The sequence below is a fragment of the Bos taurus genome, chromosome 1 (genome assembly GCF_002263795.3).
Source record: "Bos taurus isolate L1 Dominette 01449 registration number 42190680 breed Hereford chromosome 1, ARS-UCD2.0, whole genome shotgun sequence".
In the NCBI taxonomy this organism is placed as follows: domain Eukaryota; kingdom Metazoa; phylum Chordata; class Mammalia; order Artiodactyla; family Bovidae; genus Bos; species Bos taurus.
In genome coordinates, this window is record NC_037328.1 from 144,099,788 (window position 1) to 144,116,324 (window position 16,537).

The following is a 16,537-nucleotide window of genomic DNA, read 5'->3' on the forward strand; positions in this document are numbered from 1 at the left end:
GAGTAACTGAATCTCATACCACCCACAAATAATTATTAGTTTATGAAAGATAAAGCAAGAAAGCTTCTGAAAGATAATGTGGGAAAGTATCTTTATGACCTTGAGATTAGCAAATGTTTCTTAAATAGGGCAGAAAGGCTTTGGCTAGGAGGGAAGAGTGTGGAAAATGGGCAGCCTGGAAATCAGAGCCTCTCGTCATCAATCAGCACCACGGAGGAGGGGTGACGGGGTGGCTAGGAGGGGACAGAGGTCCATAGGCTGTGTAGTTAAGAAGGACTCTTACCCAGAGTATGGGAAGAACCCCTACAAATCAGCTTAAAAGACTGAAAAATCAATAGAAATTAGGCAAATGAAGATATCCAGTTGGCTAATAAGCAGATGAAAAGGTGCTCAGTCTCATTCATCATAGAGAAATGCAAACTACAATAACAGTGAAATCTACCCCCCAGGTGGCTACAGTGGAAGGGCTTGATAAGTGCTGGTGAGAGCAGGGAGCACCTGGAGTCCTTTCCTTGACGAGAAGAGTAGGAATGGGCACCCGTCTTAGGAGAGCTGTTTGGCAGCATCTGCTGGAGCCAAACCTGTGCTGCCCGTGAGCCTGCGATTTGTCCCCCTCTGTCCAGGAGGCAGTGCAGGGACGCTCGTGGTGGCCTTACCGTAACTGCCAGGCCCTGGAAATAACCCAAATGTCCACCCTGTACGAGGGAAGCAGTCACTGCTGTCTGTGTGGACAGCAGACGGGTGTGGCGGCAGAAATCAACACACTTGGAGTGGACGAGGCTGTGAACGCAGAGTCTAGCTGGAGGAGTCAGACACAAGACGTGCCTGCATGTTGATTTCGTGCGTATGAGTTCATGAGGAGGCACCAGTGGTGTGTTGGGAGCTGTGTGGTGGGCATGGCCCCGCTGTGGTCCATATAGGACACTGGGGTTTGCGTTATGTTTTAAAACATAGGTTTAGAAAAGACAAAAGAATGTCTTTAATTTTATGCTTGGAAAATGGTCAGACAGCTATTGCCATGACCAATAATACTGATATTAGAAAAGGAGAGAGGTTTGAAGAAAGATAAAGAATGTTTATGAAGAAATTATTTTTAAAAAGTCTGTTGTTCACAAAGGAGTTTATCCAGAGGGCCCCAAAGTCTATGGAAAGGCACTCAGTGTCTTTCTCATTAGGGTGCATGAAGTGTCCAGTTGCCGAGAATGCCACTGGGTTCCAGGTGGACTGGCGGAGCCTTGAGCTTGCCTAGGGCTTGTCCGTTGTGGGAGGCAGGGCTTGCTGTTTGTCAGGCGTGGGACACTGGGGTGGGTGGCCGTCAGAGGAACTCAGCCTGCCACTGTCTAAAGGTGTGTGGCTTTTGGGTGAGACCCCTGTGGGCCATTGGTACTCCTCAGCCTCGCCCCCTGTGAAGCACTGCAGTTCGACTTGGGGGAGGATATGTGCTCTGGACAGGGTCCCTGAGCTGCATCCCACCGACCAGCTCTCCGTATCCCTTTGAGGTTGATCCCTTGTCTGGACGAGAGAGTCATACCACTTTATCACCTTATGAAAGTTGCTTCTGATCACGTTGTTATTTTCCGTACTGATTTTTCATTTGAAGGGTCTAAGTAGTTTGTCTCATTTTTCAAAGACTGGGCATTGAGCACGTGTGGGAGCATTTAATGGCGTTCTCTGGGCCTTTCCAGCTGGTGCCAGGTCCTTCTGTGTGTGCTCAGGGTGCGCTGAAGAAGTGTTTCTTACAAAAGTTGGTTTCGTCAGCTTGTGCAGCTCCTCCCCTGTCAGCTGATGTGGTATCACTTCTTAGTCCCCACTGTGACTAGGACCAACTGGCGGGTCTCACCAGAGCTGGGGCCCCAGCTGTGAGACACCTCATGACGTCAGTGCCCCCGAAAAGGCAGTCTGCACTGCCAGGTGTGGCGTGAAGGTGCTGTCAATTGTGAGACACTCCTGTTTCAAAGACCCTGAAGTGCAGAGGAAAGCCCACCTTAGAACCCATCACGTACAGTGGATACTTCTGAATATCTGACAGTATAGTGTTTATTACATCCCCAAGCAACAGGCGTCCATTTTTACAAACATAATTACACCTAAAAAATTAATAGCAGTTCTCAAATACCATCAAATATCTACTTAATACTAGATTTCTATGTTGATACATGATCTGAAATGTGTTCCAGTGGTCATCTGAGGTCTTAGCTTCCCACCTTCATGATGTGTGCTCTTTAAACTGAGAGGTGACCAGTTTCCAAGCCTAGAGTACGTGCTGACAGCTCGCCTTGCAGGCATCTTTAATAAGCTTTTGAGTACATTGCTGAGATCACACCCCTGCCGAGGCCCTCCGTATCATCGGGAGTGTGAGCCACTGAGTCCTTTTGGGCACAGACAGCCCTTCCTCCTGTAGCTGAGCCACTGCCCTTGTTATTATACCCCTTTCTCTTCCCTGTGGTTTTGCAGAATCTGGGTGGCTGCCGGGAGGGGCTTCTCCAAGCGCCCTCCTCACTGCCCGCGCCTGTGCCCCCAGGTCTCCGTGCCGCCCGGTGCCCTGGACTGCTGGGTGTTCCTGAGCTGCCTGGAGGTGCTGCAGAGGATAGAAGGGTGCTGTGACCGGGCGCAGATAGACTCGAACATTGCCCACACCGTGGGCTTGTGGAGCTACGCCACGGAGAAGGTAGCTGCAGAGTGCAGAGGGAGCCTGTCTGGGCTGTGCCCCTGGGGTGGGGCTGGAGTTCGCTGTTGGGGAAGTGCTGCACACGTGGTCCCTCCTGTGGCTCTGGCTGCTTCAGGGGCGTCCAGTAGCAACATGGACGCGGTGGGTCCCTGCCAGTGTCTGACTCCAGTAGACAATGGAGTCAGACACTTGCTGCGCTCGTGCAAAAGGTGGACTCTGCACCAGGAATGAGGGTGGTGGAGACAAAGCAGGGTGAGCGTGAAACCTGTGCAGAAATCAGATGAGGACAGCGGTCCTGTGTGGGCAGCAGGAAAGTTTGGTGGCAATGCAGACAGAGTAGGGGACCTTGCAGCTTGGGAATGACCAGAGTCAGAGGCACTCCCAGGATGATTGTGTAGAAGGTTTGAGTTTGAAAGGATCATAGCAAGATGTATTTTTATATCTAGATAAAAATCTTTTGGGTAGGAAAGCTAAATTTCTTGCATTTAGATGGATGTTAACTTTAAATTTGTAAATTCTCTACTGGTTCTTATAGCAGATTAATTGATATTTGGGGTCTATCTCAACAGCTGAAGTCCCTGGGCTATCTGTGTGGACTTGTGTCAGAAAAGGGACCTAACTCAGAGGACCTCAATAGGACCGTGGATCTTTTGGCGGGTTTGGGAGCCGAGCGGCCTGAGACAGGTACTTTTTGAAATGTACCCAAAAGCACCGAGAACGTGGGCTGTGCTTGTCATGTATAACTCAGATTCTGGCAATAGGACTACTCACCATTTGGGAAATTAGACTCATTATTAGCTGACCAGATTAAGACACGGGATATTTTACCCTTTAATCACATAAAGAGATGTCAGAAATAGTTTAAGAAAGTATAAGCGTTCTTAAAACTGTGTCTGAGTTTCTGGTAGGCTTATATTGAGCTGGTCAGGAATTTGTACAGCCCTCATGAAGTTTAAATGCGCCAGTCTCCCCCAGTTACAGGTGATTTATTTTTCTGATAATATGGCCAGCCAAGTCCTTTTATGGAGTAAATTGCTCCTAGGTGATAGAGCACTTTGAAAGGAGCATTACTGATTCGTTTAGCATAATGATGAGTGTGAGTTAGCAGGGCTGTTGCTGACTGAAGCACACCTAGTGACCCAAGGGGACTCCCGCCGGCTCAGATCAGTTCCTCAGGGAAAGTGTGTGATGTGTGTGTTGCTCTGTTTCAACCTGAGACCACTTCACAGCATTCAGAAAGTAATTCAGTTCATTGTAGGATTTGTAATACATGCTTAACAACTTCTGGCCTCAGTTAAAGATAAAAGCATTGCACGAAGTGTTTAGACTATTTCATGAGTATATTAACTGGACAAGAACGTGAGTAGTAGTATGGTTTCAGCTGACATGGGTGTGTTGGTAGTTTCCTCAAGCATCAGACAAAGTCCTGTACCTGTGACATTTGAGGCTGAACATAAAGTCATGACTGGATGTAATGAAGATGAGTAAGGATTCTTATTTCTTTCTGTTTAAGCCAACACAGCTCAGAGTCCTTATAAGAAACTCAAAGAAGCATTGTCATCAGTAGAAGCTTTTGAAAAGCACTACTTAGTAAGTATTTCAAGTGTTCCCTGTCCACTGGCGGCAGAGGGCCTGTCTCTGTGAGACTTTGCTACATTTGTAGCATTTTGGACTGGGAGTGAGCTGGTGTCTGGGACCTCCTCCTTGCTGGCGGGTTAAGTTTCCTCAGTGCCCTAGGGAATTGTCAGTGCACCTGGAGTACTTGGGTCGGTATCCACAGTGCCGTAATCAGGCATAAAAGCATCCTTGGGTATTTACTGTTCTGTTCCCCATGCTCATTCAGTAGAGCAGAAATTGTAAGAAAGGCTAGTGAAGGATTTTCTGTACACAGAGGAACAGTTTGAACCTGAACAGGGCTTGTTGTACTTGATTTTAAAGGACTTAAATTTGGGCGTCTTAGAAAGCAGTGCAGTAGAAGTCCAGTGGACCACCTGCGTTCCCAAGTCACGGTTAATTGGAGAGCATCTGACAGTTGCCTCTGTTACTCAGAGAGTGAAAAAACGCTAAAAATGTTACCTGCATGTGGAAAATACACCAAAAAAATTATTCTATGCCTGCTGAGTTTATGTTTCTTTCATTATTATGCTTCATACTTTATATACAAGTTGATGACTTTGTATAAATCACTGTTTTGTAAAAACTCAAATAACACAAAAAGATCCAGAGTAAAAAAATGTTATATTAATAAAGAAGTCTTTTGCTTCAGCTTTGGGTAAATGAATGTCGGGTCTGTATAGCATTAAATTTGAAGTACAGAGTTACTTGGTCTTTGCTTTTCCGCAGGACTTGTCCCATGCCACCATCGAAATGTTCACGAGTATCGGAAGGATTCGATCTGCTAAGCTTGTTGGAAAGGATCTGGCAGAGTTTTACATGTAATTGATTTTGAACTTTTCTCTGAATTTCAGACATCTCCCAAGTGTAGTAAGAGGTTTGTTATGTAGGAGTTAATATGAAGTGTACCTAACTTTGTAGAATGAAAATATAAACTGTTAACCAACCATCATCATTTTTTTAGACAATTCCTTCTGAATACCAGAGATTATTAACGATAGTAATTGTTACTAATCTTTGTGTTTCTTTAATTAATTTGGTGAACTTTTACATAAATGTTGCACGTATGTAGATAATGTGTGCCCTGTTGTATGCAGCATATGGTGTGTGTTCTACACCATTTTCCCTGGTTGCTCGTGAGTGTCCCCGTGAGGTCAGTGGTGTGGAGTACATGCATGTGTCGCCTCCACGAGAGAGGCTGAGTTGTGAGTGCCCGAGAGCCGGAGTGTACAGAGATGGTGAATGTTTCTAATCTGGCTCCAGCTTCCAAGTTGGATTCCAGAGAAAAGACTCAAAACCTGGTATATTTCATATGGATTTGGTAAATAGCCTATCAAAGAAAAGAACCCTGGCTGGCAATGCAGCTGCTAATTCAAAGCACTGGAAAAGATACAAGTTATGAGGGAAAAGATGGTTGTTTTCTCAAAAAAAATACGTGTTTGAAGTGGTATCTGGATATATACAGTTTGTCATTTTGTTAGATGAAACAGGAAACAGTAATTTATTGTAACTGGTTGAGTAGGCAGGGAAGGGATTAGTAGATCATCTAAGGGAACGTCTTGATGTTTTAGGTGTGGTTGGAGCAGCCAGCAGTCAGAGCTGAGGTGGGGTCTCTTGAGTCTCCATCTGGTGTACTGAGGAATGAGATTATTGGTTACTGGAACAAAGAAGCCGTGTCCTCAGATGCTATGAGCTCAGCCCCCTAAGGCTGGCACTGCGGTGGGGTGACGCTGGCCTGCTAACAGGAGACTTGGGTTCTGGTTCTGGTGTCACCATGGACTAGCCAGCTGGGTGACCCTCAGCCTGCATCTCTACGGGCTGGGTGGCAGTGGTCTCGCATCCTGCACTACAGTGTACAAATCATTGGCTGGAGATACTAACTGAAGAAGTATGGAAGGTTCTGGCCCCTTCAAATGACAGGATGAGAGAGGACCAGAAAAGTCTAGAAAAACTGGCATTTGAAATTTGAGAATTTGGAAACTCTTACTGTTTCAGAGTAAGGTCCTGAGGACTAGGATGTTTTCCCAAGATGCCAGGAGAGCAGATGCTTGTTCATTGTTGGCCTTTATCCTGCAAGATCAGCAGTCCCAAGCCCTCTGGGAAAGGCCAGGGCATCCGTGTTGTCACTGAAGCTTGGGCAAGCTTCATTAATCATATTTTAAACTTTGGTTTGTTCTGAATATCTTGAGGTTTAAATTGGGCCTGGGAAGATGTTCTTTTATGTGATATGTGTTGCTATTTAAATCCTTCACGAAGTGAAGTGAAGTCGCTCAGTCGTGTCCGACTCTTTGCAACCCTCATGGACTGTAGCCTGCCAGGCTTCTCTGTCCATGGGATTTTCCAGGCAAGAGTACTGGAGTGGGTTGCCATTTTCTTCTCCAGGGGATCTTCCCAACCCAGGGATCGAACCCAGGTCTCCCACATTGCAGGCAGATGCTTTGCCCTCTGCTCAGGGCATTGGCCTGCGTTTTGGAGTTAGCCCAAGCTCCCATTGGTTGGTCCATGGAAACCACTCTGTTTTGGTCTGTCTTCAGGAGCTAGGGTGGCTTCAAGCCCAGGTTTCTAGCTTCCTCCATACCTGCTTCTGTGCTGGTGGGCACATCCATCCCCTTTCTTCATGCTTGGCGGCCTCACAGCAGCTTGAAGTCATAAGCGATGGCCTCACACTCTTATCCAGAGACTGAACTCTGAAGGCCCTTCAGCTAGTGTAGGATGCTGGACAAACAGCATGCATGGGGTTACCAGCCTGGCATGTTTCTCGGGTCTGGTTATGTGTTCCTGATTTTGTGTTCTTTCTCACCTTGGGGGCTGGGTTGGGGGCAGTGGTCAGGAGGACTCTGGATGGCACCAGTGTCATGGTGTCGCCGAGATCACCAAGGGTGGGGAGCAAGCCATGAAAGGTCTGAGTTTGTTGATTATCGTGACCCATTATGAAAGCTTCTGTTTGTTGATTTGCAAGGAGGAAGAAGTCTCCTCAGAAGGCAGAGATGTATCTTCAAGGAGCCTTGAAAAATTACCTGGCTGAGGGCTGGGCGCTGCCAATCACACACACAAGGAAGCAGCTTGCCGAATGTCAGAAACGCCTTGGACAGATTGAGAAGTATCCTTTAAGTCGAGTACATTCATGGAATAGGATAATTGCTGTCTGTCCATATAGCAGCAGGGCCCACAGTCGCATGTCCGTAGGTGCCTGGATATTAGGAGAGGGAAGCCTGCCTTGACATGTGCCCCTGTTGGGTAGAAGCTGGTCACGTGTCTGCCTGTCTGACTTGTGCGCGAGTCCCTAGGACCCTGGAGGAAGGGGCGCACCTGCCGGCTGCACCCCCTGGGACTGGGGGCTGTGTGTGCAGCGCCCCACCACGTGGTCCTCTCCGGCCCCTTGACTCTGCACTCAGCTACCTTCAGACCAGCAGCCTCCTGGCCAGCGACCAGCACCTGACCACGGACGAGCGGGAGTACTTCTGCAGAGAGATCCTCAGCTTTGCCAGCCAGCAGACGGACAGCCCAGGTGAGACGCATTTCTGAAACTTGTTACAGGGACATCCCTGGTGGTCCAGTGGGTAAGACTTCACCTTCCCGTGCAGGGGCTTTGGGTTCAGCCTTGATATGGGAAGTAGGATCTCACATGGCACTCGGCCAGAAAACCCAAACCTTAAAACAAGCAATGTTGGGACTTCCCTGGTGGTCCAGTGGCTAAGACTCCCTGCTCCCAATGCTGGGGCCCTGAGTTCAACCCCTGGTCAGGGACCTAGATCCCACATGCCACACCTAAGAGTTTGAATGCTGCAATGAAGACGTGACACAGCCAAATAAATAAATACATTAAAAAAAAAAAACAAAAAAACAAGCAATGTTGTAACAAATTCAATAAAGGCTTAAAAAACTTCATTGTGAAAAATGTCAAATACCCTAGAAAAGTAAAAAAGAATAACACTGTGTATAATAGGTGACGTATGCTGACCGCCTGGATTCCGCAGCTGCTAACATTTTGCTGCATAGCACCCTTGTGTCTGTCTGCCTACTTTTTGCTTTGTGCTGAACTTCAGAGCTGCTCCAGACCACAAGGGCCACTCCACCTTGGGACAGTGTCGCATCTTCTGAAAACAAGAGTGGTCTCCGAAACTCCTTGCCCACAGAAGGACAATGTTCTGGCTCGGGCTTCCAACTTGGCCCTCTTCAGGTCTCGCTCATTGTCTCAAACAGTGTTTTTATGATTATTTTTTTTTATGATTATTTTATATTAAAAATCACTGGCCTGTACTAGTCCAATCAGGGATCACATACTGCATCTGATTGTTACATCTCAGTTCTCCTTTACCATCTTCCCATCTTTTTTTCCAGACACTGACCTTTTAAAATATAGGTTTTATTGAGATAGAATTCACATATCGTGTCATGCCCCGTTTGCAGCGTGTAGCCTAGTGGTTTTAGTCTAGTCACAGGTATGTGCAGCCATCACCACCGTGAAGTTTAGAACACTTTTCCCTCAAAAGCAGCCCGTCCCATACTCATTTCCTCCCAACCTTCTCCCACCCCCACCTTCTCTCACACCCCCACCCCGCCAAGTCCCTGGGAGTCAGTAGCCTGCCTTCCGTCTGAGGATACGTGTTATGGGTATTTCACGTAGATGGAATCATGCAGTGTGTAGTTTCTTGTGACCAGTTTATTTCACACAGCACATCTCAGGATTCGCCTGTGTTGTAGCGTGTGCCAGCGTTTCATTCCCTTTCGTGGCTGAATAGTATTCCATTGGATCGGTGGACCACACTTATCCCCTCAGCAGCTGCGGGTTGTAAGACACTGACTTCTGAAAGGCATAGAGCCAGGTGTCTCATAGACCAGCTCACCTTTGGAGGTTTGTTGTTTCCTTGTGGGCGTGTCCAGCAGGAGAGTAGATCTGAAAGACTTTGCTTCTGAGTGTTCTAGCAAATATACTTTATACACATCGCTGTGTGGTAAGATTAGGTTTATGGTAATACTTGGCTTCTCATATTCAGTTCATCAAGATGAGGGTTTATTTTAAACAGTCACTGTCTCCATCAGTGTGTCTTGGCGGCCATGACAAAGTGCTGCAGACTGAGTGAGTGGCTTCTGGAGGCTGACCGCCCAGGGCCACATGCCCTCGTGGCCGGCTCCTGATGAGGCCTCCTCTCTTCCTGACTTGTCCTTTCATGACCAGGGGCGCAGGAGGAGAGACGAGACAGGAGAGAGAGGGGTAGATTCAGAGACAGACAGGGCTCTCTGGTGCATCCTTCTGTCAGGGCATGACCATCCCTGACCTCACCCAACCCTAATAACTTGCCCCGGGGAGCCAGTTCCAGTCACCGTCACCCTGCGGGGATCACATGCTGTCCACAGCTGTTGCTGACTGCTGGGTGCGCGCCCCTCACACACAGCCATCTGGAGGGGCTCTCAGGGCCAGTGTGGCATTGGTTTGTGCATTAGTTTCTTCAGGGTGCCCAGACTGGCATCACAGGGCTGTGTGCCACGTCTGCTGTGTGTGAGACCATGGACTTCCACTTTTCCACCGTTCCGTGGCCTCTCCGTGAAGAAACTCTACTGTGCTTGTCCCTGTTTTCTTGTGGTTTCATACCGTCGATCTCAGCACAGCCTCCAGTTACTGGGTATTTATAAATACCTCCTGGTCAGTCCAGCGGCCTGGTGGGTTCTCTCGACGCACAGTGCTGGTGGAGGGTGCAGTGGATTTGCTCCTTTGGTGCCCTAGGGCTGGGACTTGCTGCCCTCCTAACTCCCTGCATCCTTGGCTGAGCCCCCAGGGTGGCACACACCTGGGCTTATTTATTGCCAGATGTAGGGGGGAACTCAGGCGTTTTCACTAGAGAACTTCTTGTGTGAGTTGGAGGGTGGTGGACTTCCTGAAACAGCTCTAGGAGTTGGACTTACAAATCTCATTTTGAAATTGAGGAGTTAGTTGATCTGTATTTACCTTGGGTTTGCCAAAACGGGAGTTAGAGACCTTAAATTTCTTCAGGTTTTATGATTTCCAGGAGGTATCTGGGCATGTGCTCCTGTTCTGCTTTTTACAAAGTAACTGCTTTTGACAGAGTAACTCCTTTTGGTGTGTGAAGATGGCGTGGGGTTGGGAGGGTCCAAACTGTCTCTGTCACTCGTCACTGCTTCTGGCCGGCGTGACTCTGAGCCTCTGACAGTGTGCCTGGGGAGTGAAATGTGTTCTGTGCGTCCACAGGTCACAGGGTCGCCCTCCCCATGCACTCCTTCGCACAGCTGCGCGATCTCCGCTTCACCCCTGCCAACGCCGTGGTCCACGTGGGTGGCGTCCTGTCTGTGGAGATAACTGTGTGCAGTCAGATGCCTGTTCCCATCCACGTGGAGCAGATCGCCATCCACGTCCACTTCAGCATAGAGAAGAACAGTTACCGGAAGACCGCCGAGTGGCTCACCAAGCACAAGACGGCCAACGGGGTTGTTAACTTCCCGGCGGAGGCCTCACCCTTTCCCACATCCCAGAGCAGCCTCCCCGCGCTGGAGCTGTACGAGATGTTTGAGAGGAGTCCTTCCGACAACTCCTTGAACACCACAGGGATCATATGCAAGAACGTCCACATGCTCCTGCGGAGGCAGGAGAGCAGCACGTCTCTGGAGGCGTCCTCGGGCCTGGCTCTGGAGGACGGGGCCCATGTGCTGAGGTGTGCCGGCGTGACCCTGCAGCCGGGGCCCAACACCATCGTGTTCAGGACGCAGGTATGTGCCGAGCAGGAGCTGGCTTTGGGGCGGTCAGAACGGTGGTGCTTGCAAGCACCGTCTGGAGAAGCTGAGAGTCCAGTGGTGGCCTCTGCTCCATTAGCCTGGCTCTGGTTTATCCTTATAGAAAAATAGATTGGTGTTTTGAAAAAAATCTATACTTGCATAGTTGTAAGGCAGTCGATAAGTTGTGGATAAAGTTCTCAACGTAGATAATTATTTGTGTTCTCACTGGATTTAGACTTTTCCCCTTTGTATTTGTTAAAATGAGGATATTTCAAAGAGGCAGCACTTTCACGTTAAACATTCTTTTCCTTCTGTGGCGGCTCAGATGGATGTCAGAACAGTCTCTTCTGTCCACTCGATATAACTCTCCCCCCGCCCCCCCAGCCAGCACAGCATGTTCCGTTGGTTCCTCTGAGCCTGCACAGAGGCTGGGTCGGTGGAAAGTACCGCTGTTCGCCACTCGCGTTTTCAGTCTAGTCCTGGAGCAAGTCTTAAATTTCATGCTCCGTGTCTCCATTGACTACCTTTTCCAGAAGAGAATGCCACAGATAAAGCTTGTTAAATTGAGAAAGCACTGTTAGAAGCGTCAAGTCAAACTTAACCACCAGTTACTCACCCAGACCTCAACTAAGAGATTCTGAGGGATCTTTGGAAGAGCCCGAACGTAGACGTGTTAGCACAGAGCAGCAGGATAAAGAGGGTGAGAAGAGGGACCGCTATGGCCCAGCCTTCCCTTGAGAAGCTTGTTGTCACAAGTGGGGACGACTGTGCCAACGCTTGTCTTACCCGTAGGCCAGGGAGCCGGGAACGTACACGCTGCGGCAGTTGTGCGCCTCGCTGGGCCCAGTGTGGTTTGTGCTTCCTCACATCTACCCGCTGGTGCAGTACGACGTGTACTCGCAGGAGCCGCAGCTGCTTGTGGAACCACTGGCCGGTGAGGGGGCCTGGGTGGGTGGGGCGCCGTGCGGATGGATGTCTGAGGGCCCGGGGCGGGCGGGGCCGGGGCGGGCAAGGCGCTGTGCAGATGTCAGGGCTGCGCTTTGCTCCTTTACTGGAGGGAGTCACATAGGAGGAGGCTTTCTCCTGCATCACATTCCAGTCCTCTGTGACCATGTCCTCTCTAGGTGACACTGTTGGGAGCATTGTGGAGATTTTGCCTGGGAACTGTGGCTCTTTTGTTCATCTGAATACTTGCTTCTCTGTAATTGCTGCTTTCATGTTTACTGAACATTCTGTATCTAAAAATATGAAAAATAAGGGAAAAGTTGGCTAAATCAGCTGATGTCTGCTGCATGGAATTTAATCAGTAAATATTATAGTTTCCTGCTTAGAATTCCAAAGGCTAAATGCTAGATTTAGTTATGATCTATACTGTGATCAAAAGTCTTTTCATTGAAAGTGTTGATTAATCTTGACCCCTGGGCGTGGCATTTGAGAATTCAGTGCTGCTGTCCTTTTTGTTAAGTTCTCAAATTAGGAGGGCTTGGCATAAACGAATTATTGAAGACAACATGGCTCTTCAGTAAAACACTAACGATCAAGTGTCTCAGTTAATAGCTGGGAGCAGTGTATTTATTTGCTCATTTCTTCCATTTGTGGAAAAAAATCAAGGAAACCTTTTTTGCTGTTTAATCTGTTCAAACTCCCCATTTTTACACTGTTAAACTACTCCCTTGACTTCCTGGAAAGGCCCTCAGATGTGGAGCACAGAGTCTCACAAATGATTCTTCGTCAGAGAACCTTTTGTGAGGAAGGCTGGGCCGTGTGGCTGGGAGGTGCTGGCTTGCGCCTCTGCCCTCCTCTGGGCCCCACTCCCTCACCACCTCTCACCTCCCCCTCCCTGCTTCTTGTCAGCTGTTCGTCCTCCTTGTGTCTTATCTGTTGCTTCTTCCTTCGGCCTTCCCTGGAGCCGATTCTCAGAAACCTCAGCCCATTCCCTCCCCTCCATTTCCATCCAGGAGAAAATGTAGCTGTATCTTCTGCCAAGCTGTTTCTGAACCAAAGATCTGGAGGAGGCCTGACCTGAAAAAAGCCAGAGGAAAATCTGAATAGCAGCAGCACATGCGATTTCACTAGTTTTTTTCTTTAGTGTCGTTATTATCTGATTCTCTCTTAGTAACTGACAAGCAGGTACATTGTGAGAACCTCATAGATGTGGTTGCCACCATGACCCCTAGCTTTCTGAACCGAGGTGGTGATGAGGTTCCCCCAGGCTCACAGATTATTCTAGGCAAGGGCCCCTCAGCTCTGCAGTCTGTGTAATTGAGATGAGAAGTGAGGGTGGACAGGTGGACACTGAGTGAATGGATGGAGTATTTAGAGTGAACAGATCTTTTCTAGAAGAGAAAACACACTCTTCTAACTTACAGTAGGCCTTCCATTGGTCCTCTTGGTTGATAGCAATGCTAATTGCAGTCTTTTTCCCTTTAGATAGCCTTTTGGCTGGTATTCCTCAGAAGGTCAAGTTCACTGTCACTACTGGCCATTATACAGTAAAAAATGGAGACAGCCTACAGCTCAGCAACGTAGACGCTATGCTTATCCTGTGTCCTGAGGAGAACAGAGCCGTGATCTACTCTAACACAAGAGGTAAGGGGCACTCACGGGTGAAGGCAGGCCTTTGGCCTTGGTGTGCACCATCAGGCTCTAAGGCTCTGTCATCCGCGCATCCTCAGGTGGCATCCAAGCACCTGTCTCCTTGTAGCTCTCTGCTGGCAGCGTTCCGCCTGTAGGTGGACAGTAACCCTGCCCCAGACATGGCGTGGCATCTGAGGGGATAGACATAGAACTGTGCAGCGCCCTGCGGCCAGGCGGTGTGAACCTTGCTACAAGTCTGTGATGCAGCATTACCTCCTGGCTCGTGCTCCCTGGCGATGCCTTGGTGGCCTCCAGCCTCCTTCCACCCCCCTCAACTTGCATCTGCAAAAAGCAAAAGCAAATCAACCTATGAAGGCACTGGTTGGAAGCCCTAAAAAAATCCCATCTCCCGCAGTCCCCAGCCTTGAGGTTGGAGATGGAAGGATTCAGCACTCTTCCTGAGTGGGGATTGGTCTGGTGGTGGGATGGGGTGGGGCCACCTCAAGCTGGGACACAGGCCATCTCAGGTGGGCTGTGAGGAAGTGTCTCTTTTCTGTCTTCAGACGGAGCAGAGTGACAGTTCTCTGAGCCCAGCTCTACCAGACAGCTCTCATGCAGTCCTGCTTTGTCTCACAGGATTCTGTTCCTGATTTTCCTGTCTCTCTTCCTCTGTAATCCTTCCTGGTTACACCCTTGCACGTGTGTACACACAGCAGGAGCTGGGCTGGAACTTCACTACAGGGCTGTCATCTACGAGAGGAGAAAGGAACAAGGAAACGGAGGCCCTGTGTTAAAGGTGACTTTTTCTCTTTCCTAGAAAAGGTTTCTGACGCGCTGCTCCGGGTTCAGTCATCCGACAAGGTCACGAGCATCAGTCTGCCGGCTGCACCCACATACCACCTGATCGAATTTGAACTGGAAGTTCTCTCTTTACCTTCGGCTCCAGCAGCAGGAGGGGAGAGCACCCTGCTGGGGGTGACAGAGCCCCACGGGAAGCATAAGGACACGCAGAAGACTGGCCACTGCATGGCTACCACGGACCACAAAGTAAGGAGGGACTGGAGCTGTGCAGCCTGTGCGGGCAGCTTCTGCCTGTCCTCCTTGATTTGAAGATAGCACATTCGAAATGACTTCTGTTGAGAGGGCAGATTTCCCAGTTGCTAACACCACAGGTTCTGGTTGGGTTTAGCGTTTATATCTGTGAATCAGCCTTAGATAAGGGGTACATCTTTCAAAGACAGAGACAAACAGGCTTTAACTTTTCTGTCGCACCTTGAGGAAGGACAGTTCACTGTAAGAGATACAGGTTTTGTTTAGAAGGCAGAAGTTTTGCCTCTGTGGTCCATTTGTCCTGGTGATTAGGCTAGATGGAGTTCTGTGTCTTGGTGTGCTTCACTTTTTGTTCCCTGAAACATCACATCGTACTTAGCAAGGAAGACTGCTATCATTTTATCCTTTGATATGGGTATTTATTGATTGTTATTTGAGGGATTCATAACGTTAGTCCTAAGTCCACAATCCATCAGCTCGCAGAACCTGCACTTGCATCATGCTTACTCTGATTCTGTCCATGTCTCGTAACACAGATACCCGTTCTGAGGGCTTTTGAACAACCCAAGGGTTGAAGTGTATACTTGTGGTCCCATGGGACTGTCTTTCTGGCAAACTTTTAAAAGCTGCTGCCTGAGAGTCTAGCTTCCAAACATTCAGTCTAGCCTGAATGTAGTTGCTGAGATCCTCCCTTTCGGGACTGTGACAGGTCCTGGCGCATCCTCAGCTTCTCGAGCCATTGAAAATCTAATAGGCTGCTTGGGCAAACACAGAGACAACCGAGAGCTGGGGCAAAGCGGACTGTTTGTCTCCTACGTGAGGCCTCTGTCAGGACTGGGAGAGGTGGTTGCTTCAGCCACTGTGTAGACAGAGGAACGGAGGAGCGTGTTCCAGAATGAAAGAGCAGGTAATGCCTCAGTAGAAACCTTAATGAAACAGAGATCAGTAATTTATCTGATAGACAATTCAAAGTGATGGTTGTAAAGATGCGTATTGAACTGGGAGAAAAATGGATGAAAACAGCAAATAGAGAGAAGACATAAGAAAGTACCAAATAAAAGTCTCAGAGCTGAAGGGTACAATGCTGCTGCTGCTGCTAAGTCGCTTCAGTCGTGTCCGACTGTGTGCGACCCCATAGACGGCAGCCCACCAGGCTCCCCTGTCCCTGGGATTCTCCAGGCAAGAACACTGGGGTGGGTTGCCATTTCCTTCTCCAATGCTTGAAAGTGAAAGGTGAAAGTGAAGTCGCTCAGTCGTGTCCGACTCTTAGCAACCCCATGGACTGCAGCCTACCAGGCTCCTCGGTCCATGGGATTTTCCAGGCAAGAGTACTGGAGTGGGGTGCCATTGCCTTCTCCGAAAGGGTACAATAGATGAGCTGAAAAATACACTAGAGGGGGTCAGCAGCAGACTAGATGCCGGAAGGGAGGGGCGCAATGTACTAAAATGCTGGGGGGAAAAAGACTTCCAACCAAGAATACGTGGCAAAGTTGTTATTCAGAATTGAAGGAAAGATAGAGTTTTCCAGACAAGTAAAAATTAAAGGAGTTTATCACCACTAAACTGGCCATCTATGAAATGTTAAAGAGATTTCTTTAAGATGAAAAGATACTCTTAATTACAGTAACAGAAACACAATGGAAAGGTAATGGATTTGATAAAGGTAATGGGTTAGTCACTTATAAAGCTAGTATGAAGGGTTTTTTAAAAAGTGAAAATAGCTATGATTATAATTTAAGAGGGATGGATGCACAAGATAAAAAGATGTAAAATATGATTATCTCAAAAGCAAACATTGGAGGAGGGAGTTAAAATTTTGAGGTTTAAAATGAGATCAAACTTAAGTTGTTAATCAGCTTAAAATAGACTGTTATAAATATAATTTGTTATATATAAGCA

General features: G+C 48.3%; 1 protein-coding gene across 4 annotated transcripts in view; it reads left to right on the top strand.

Moving 5' to 3' along the window:
* TRAPPC10 (trafficking protein particle complex subunit 10) overlaps positions 1-16,537 on the top strand; it is a 74,612-nt gene that overhangs the window by 41,567 nt on the left and 16,508 nt on the right. For all 4 annotated transcript variants that reach the window (XM_024989481.2, NM_001205885.2, XM_059884617.1 and 1 more), the window contains 10 exon segments: positions 2,522-2,668; positions 3,238-3,352; positions 4,182-4,258; positions 5,012-5,103; positions 7,242-7,382; positions 7,678-7,790; positions 10,491-11,005; positions 11,804-11,945; positions 13,442-13,600; positions 14,406-14,635. In XM_024989481.2, coding sequence (XP_024845249.1) covers positions 2,522-2,668; positions 3,238-3,352; positions 4,182-4,258; positions 5,012-5,103; positions 7,242-7,382; positions 7,678-7,790; positions 10,491-11,005; positions 11,804-11,945; positions 13,442-13,600; positions 14,406-14,635 — 1,731 coding nt within the window.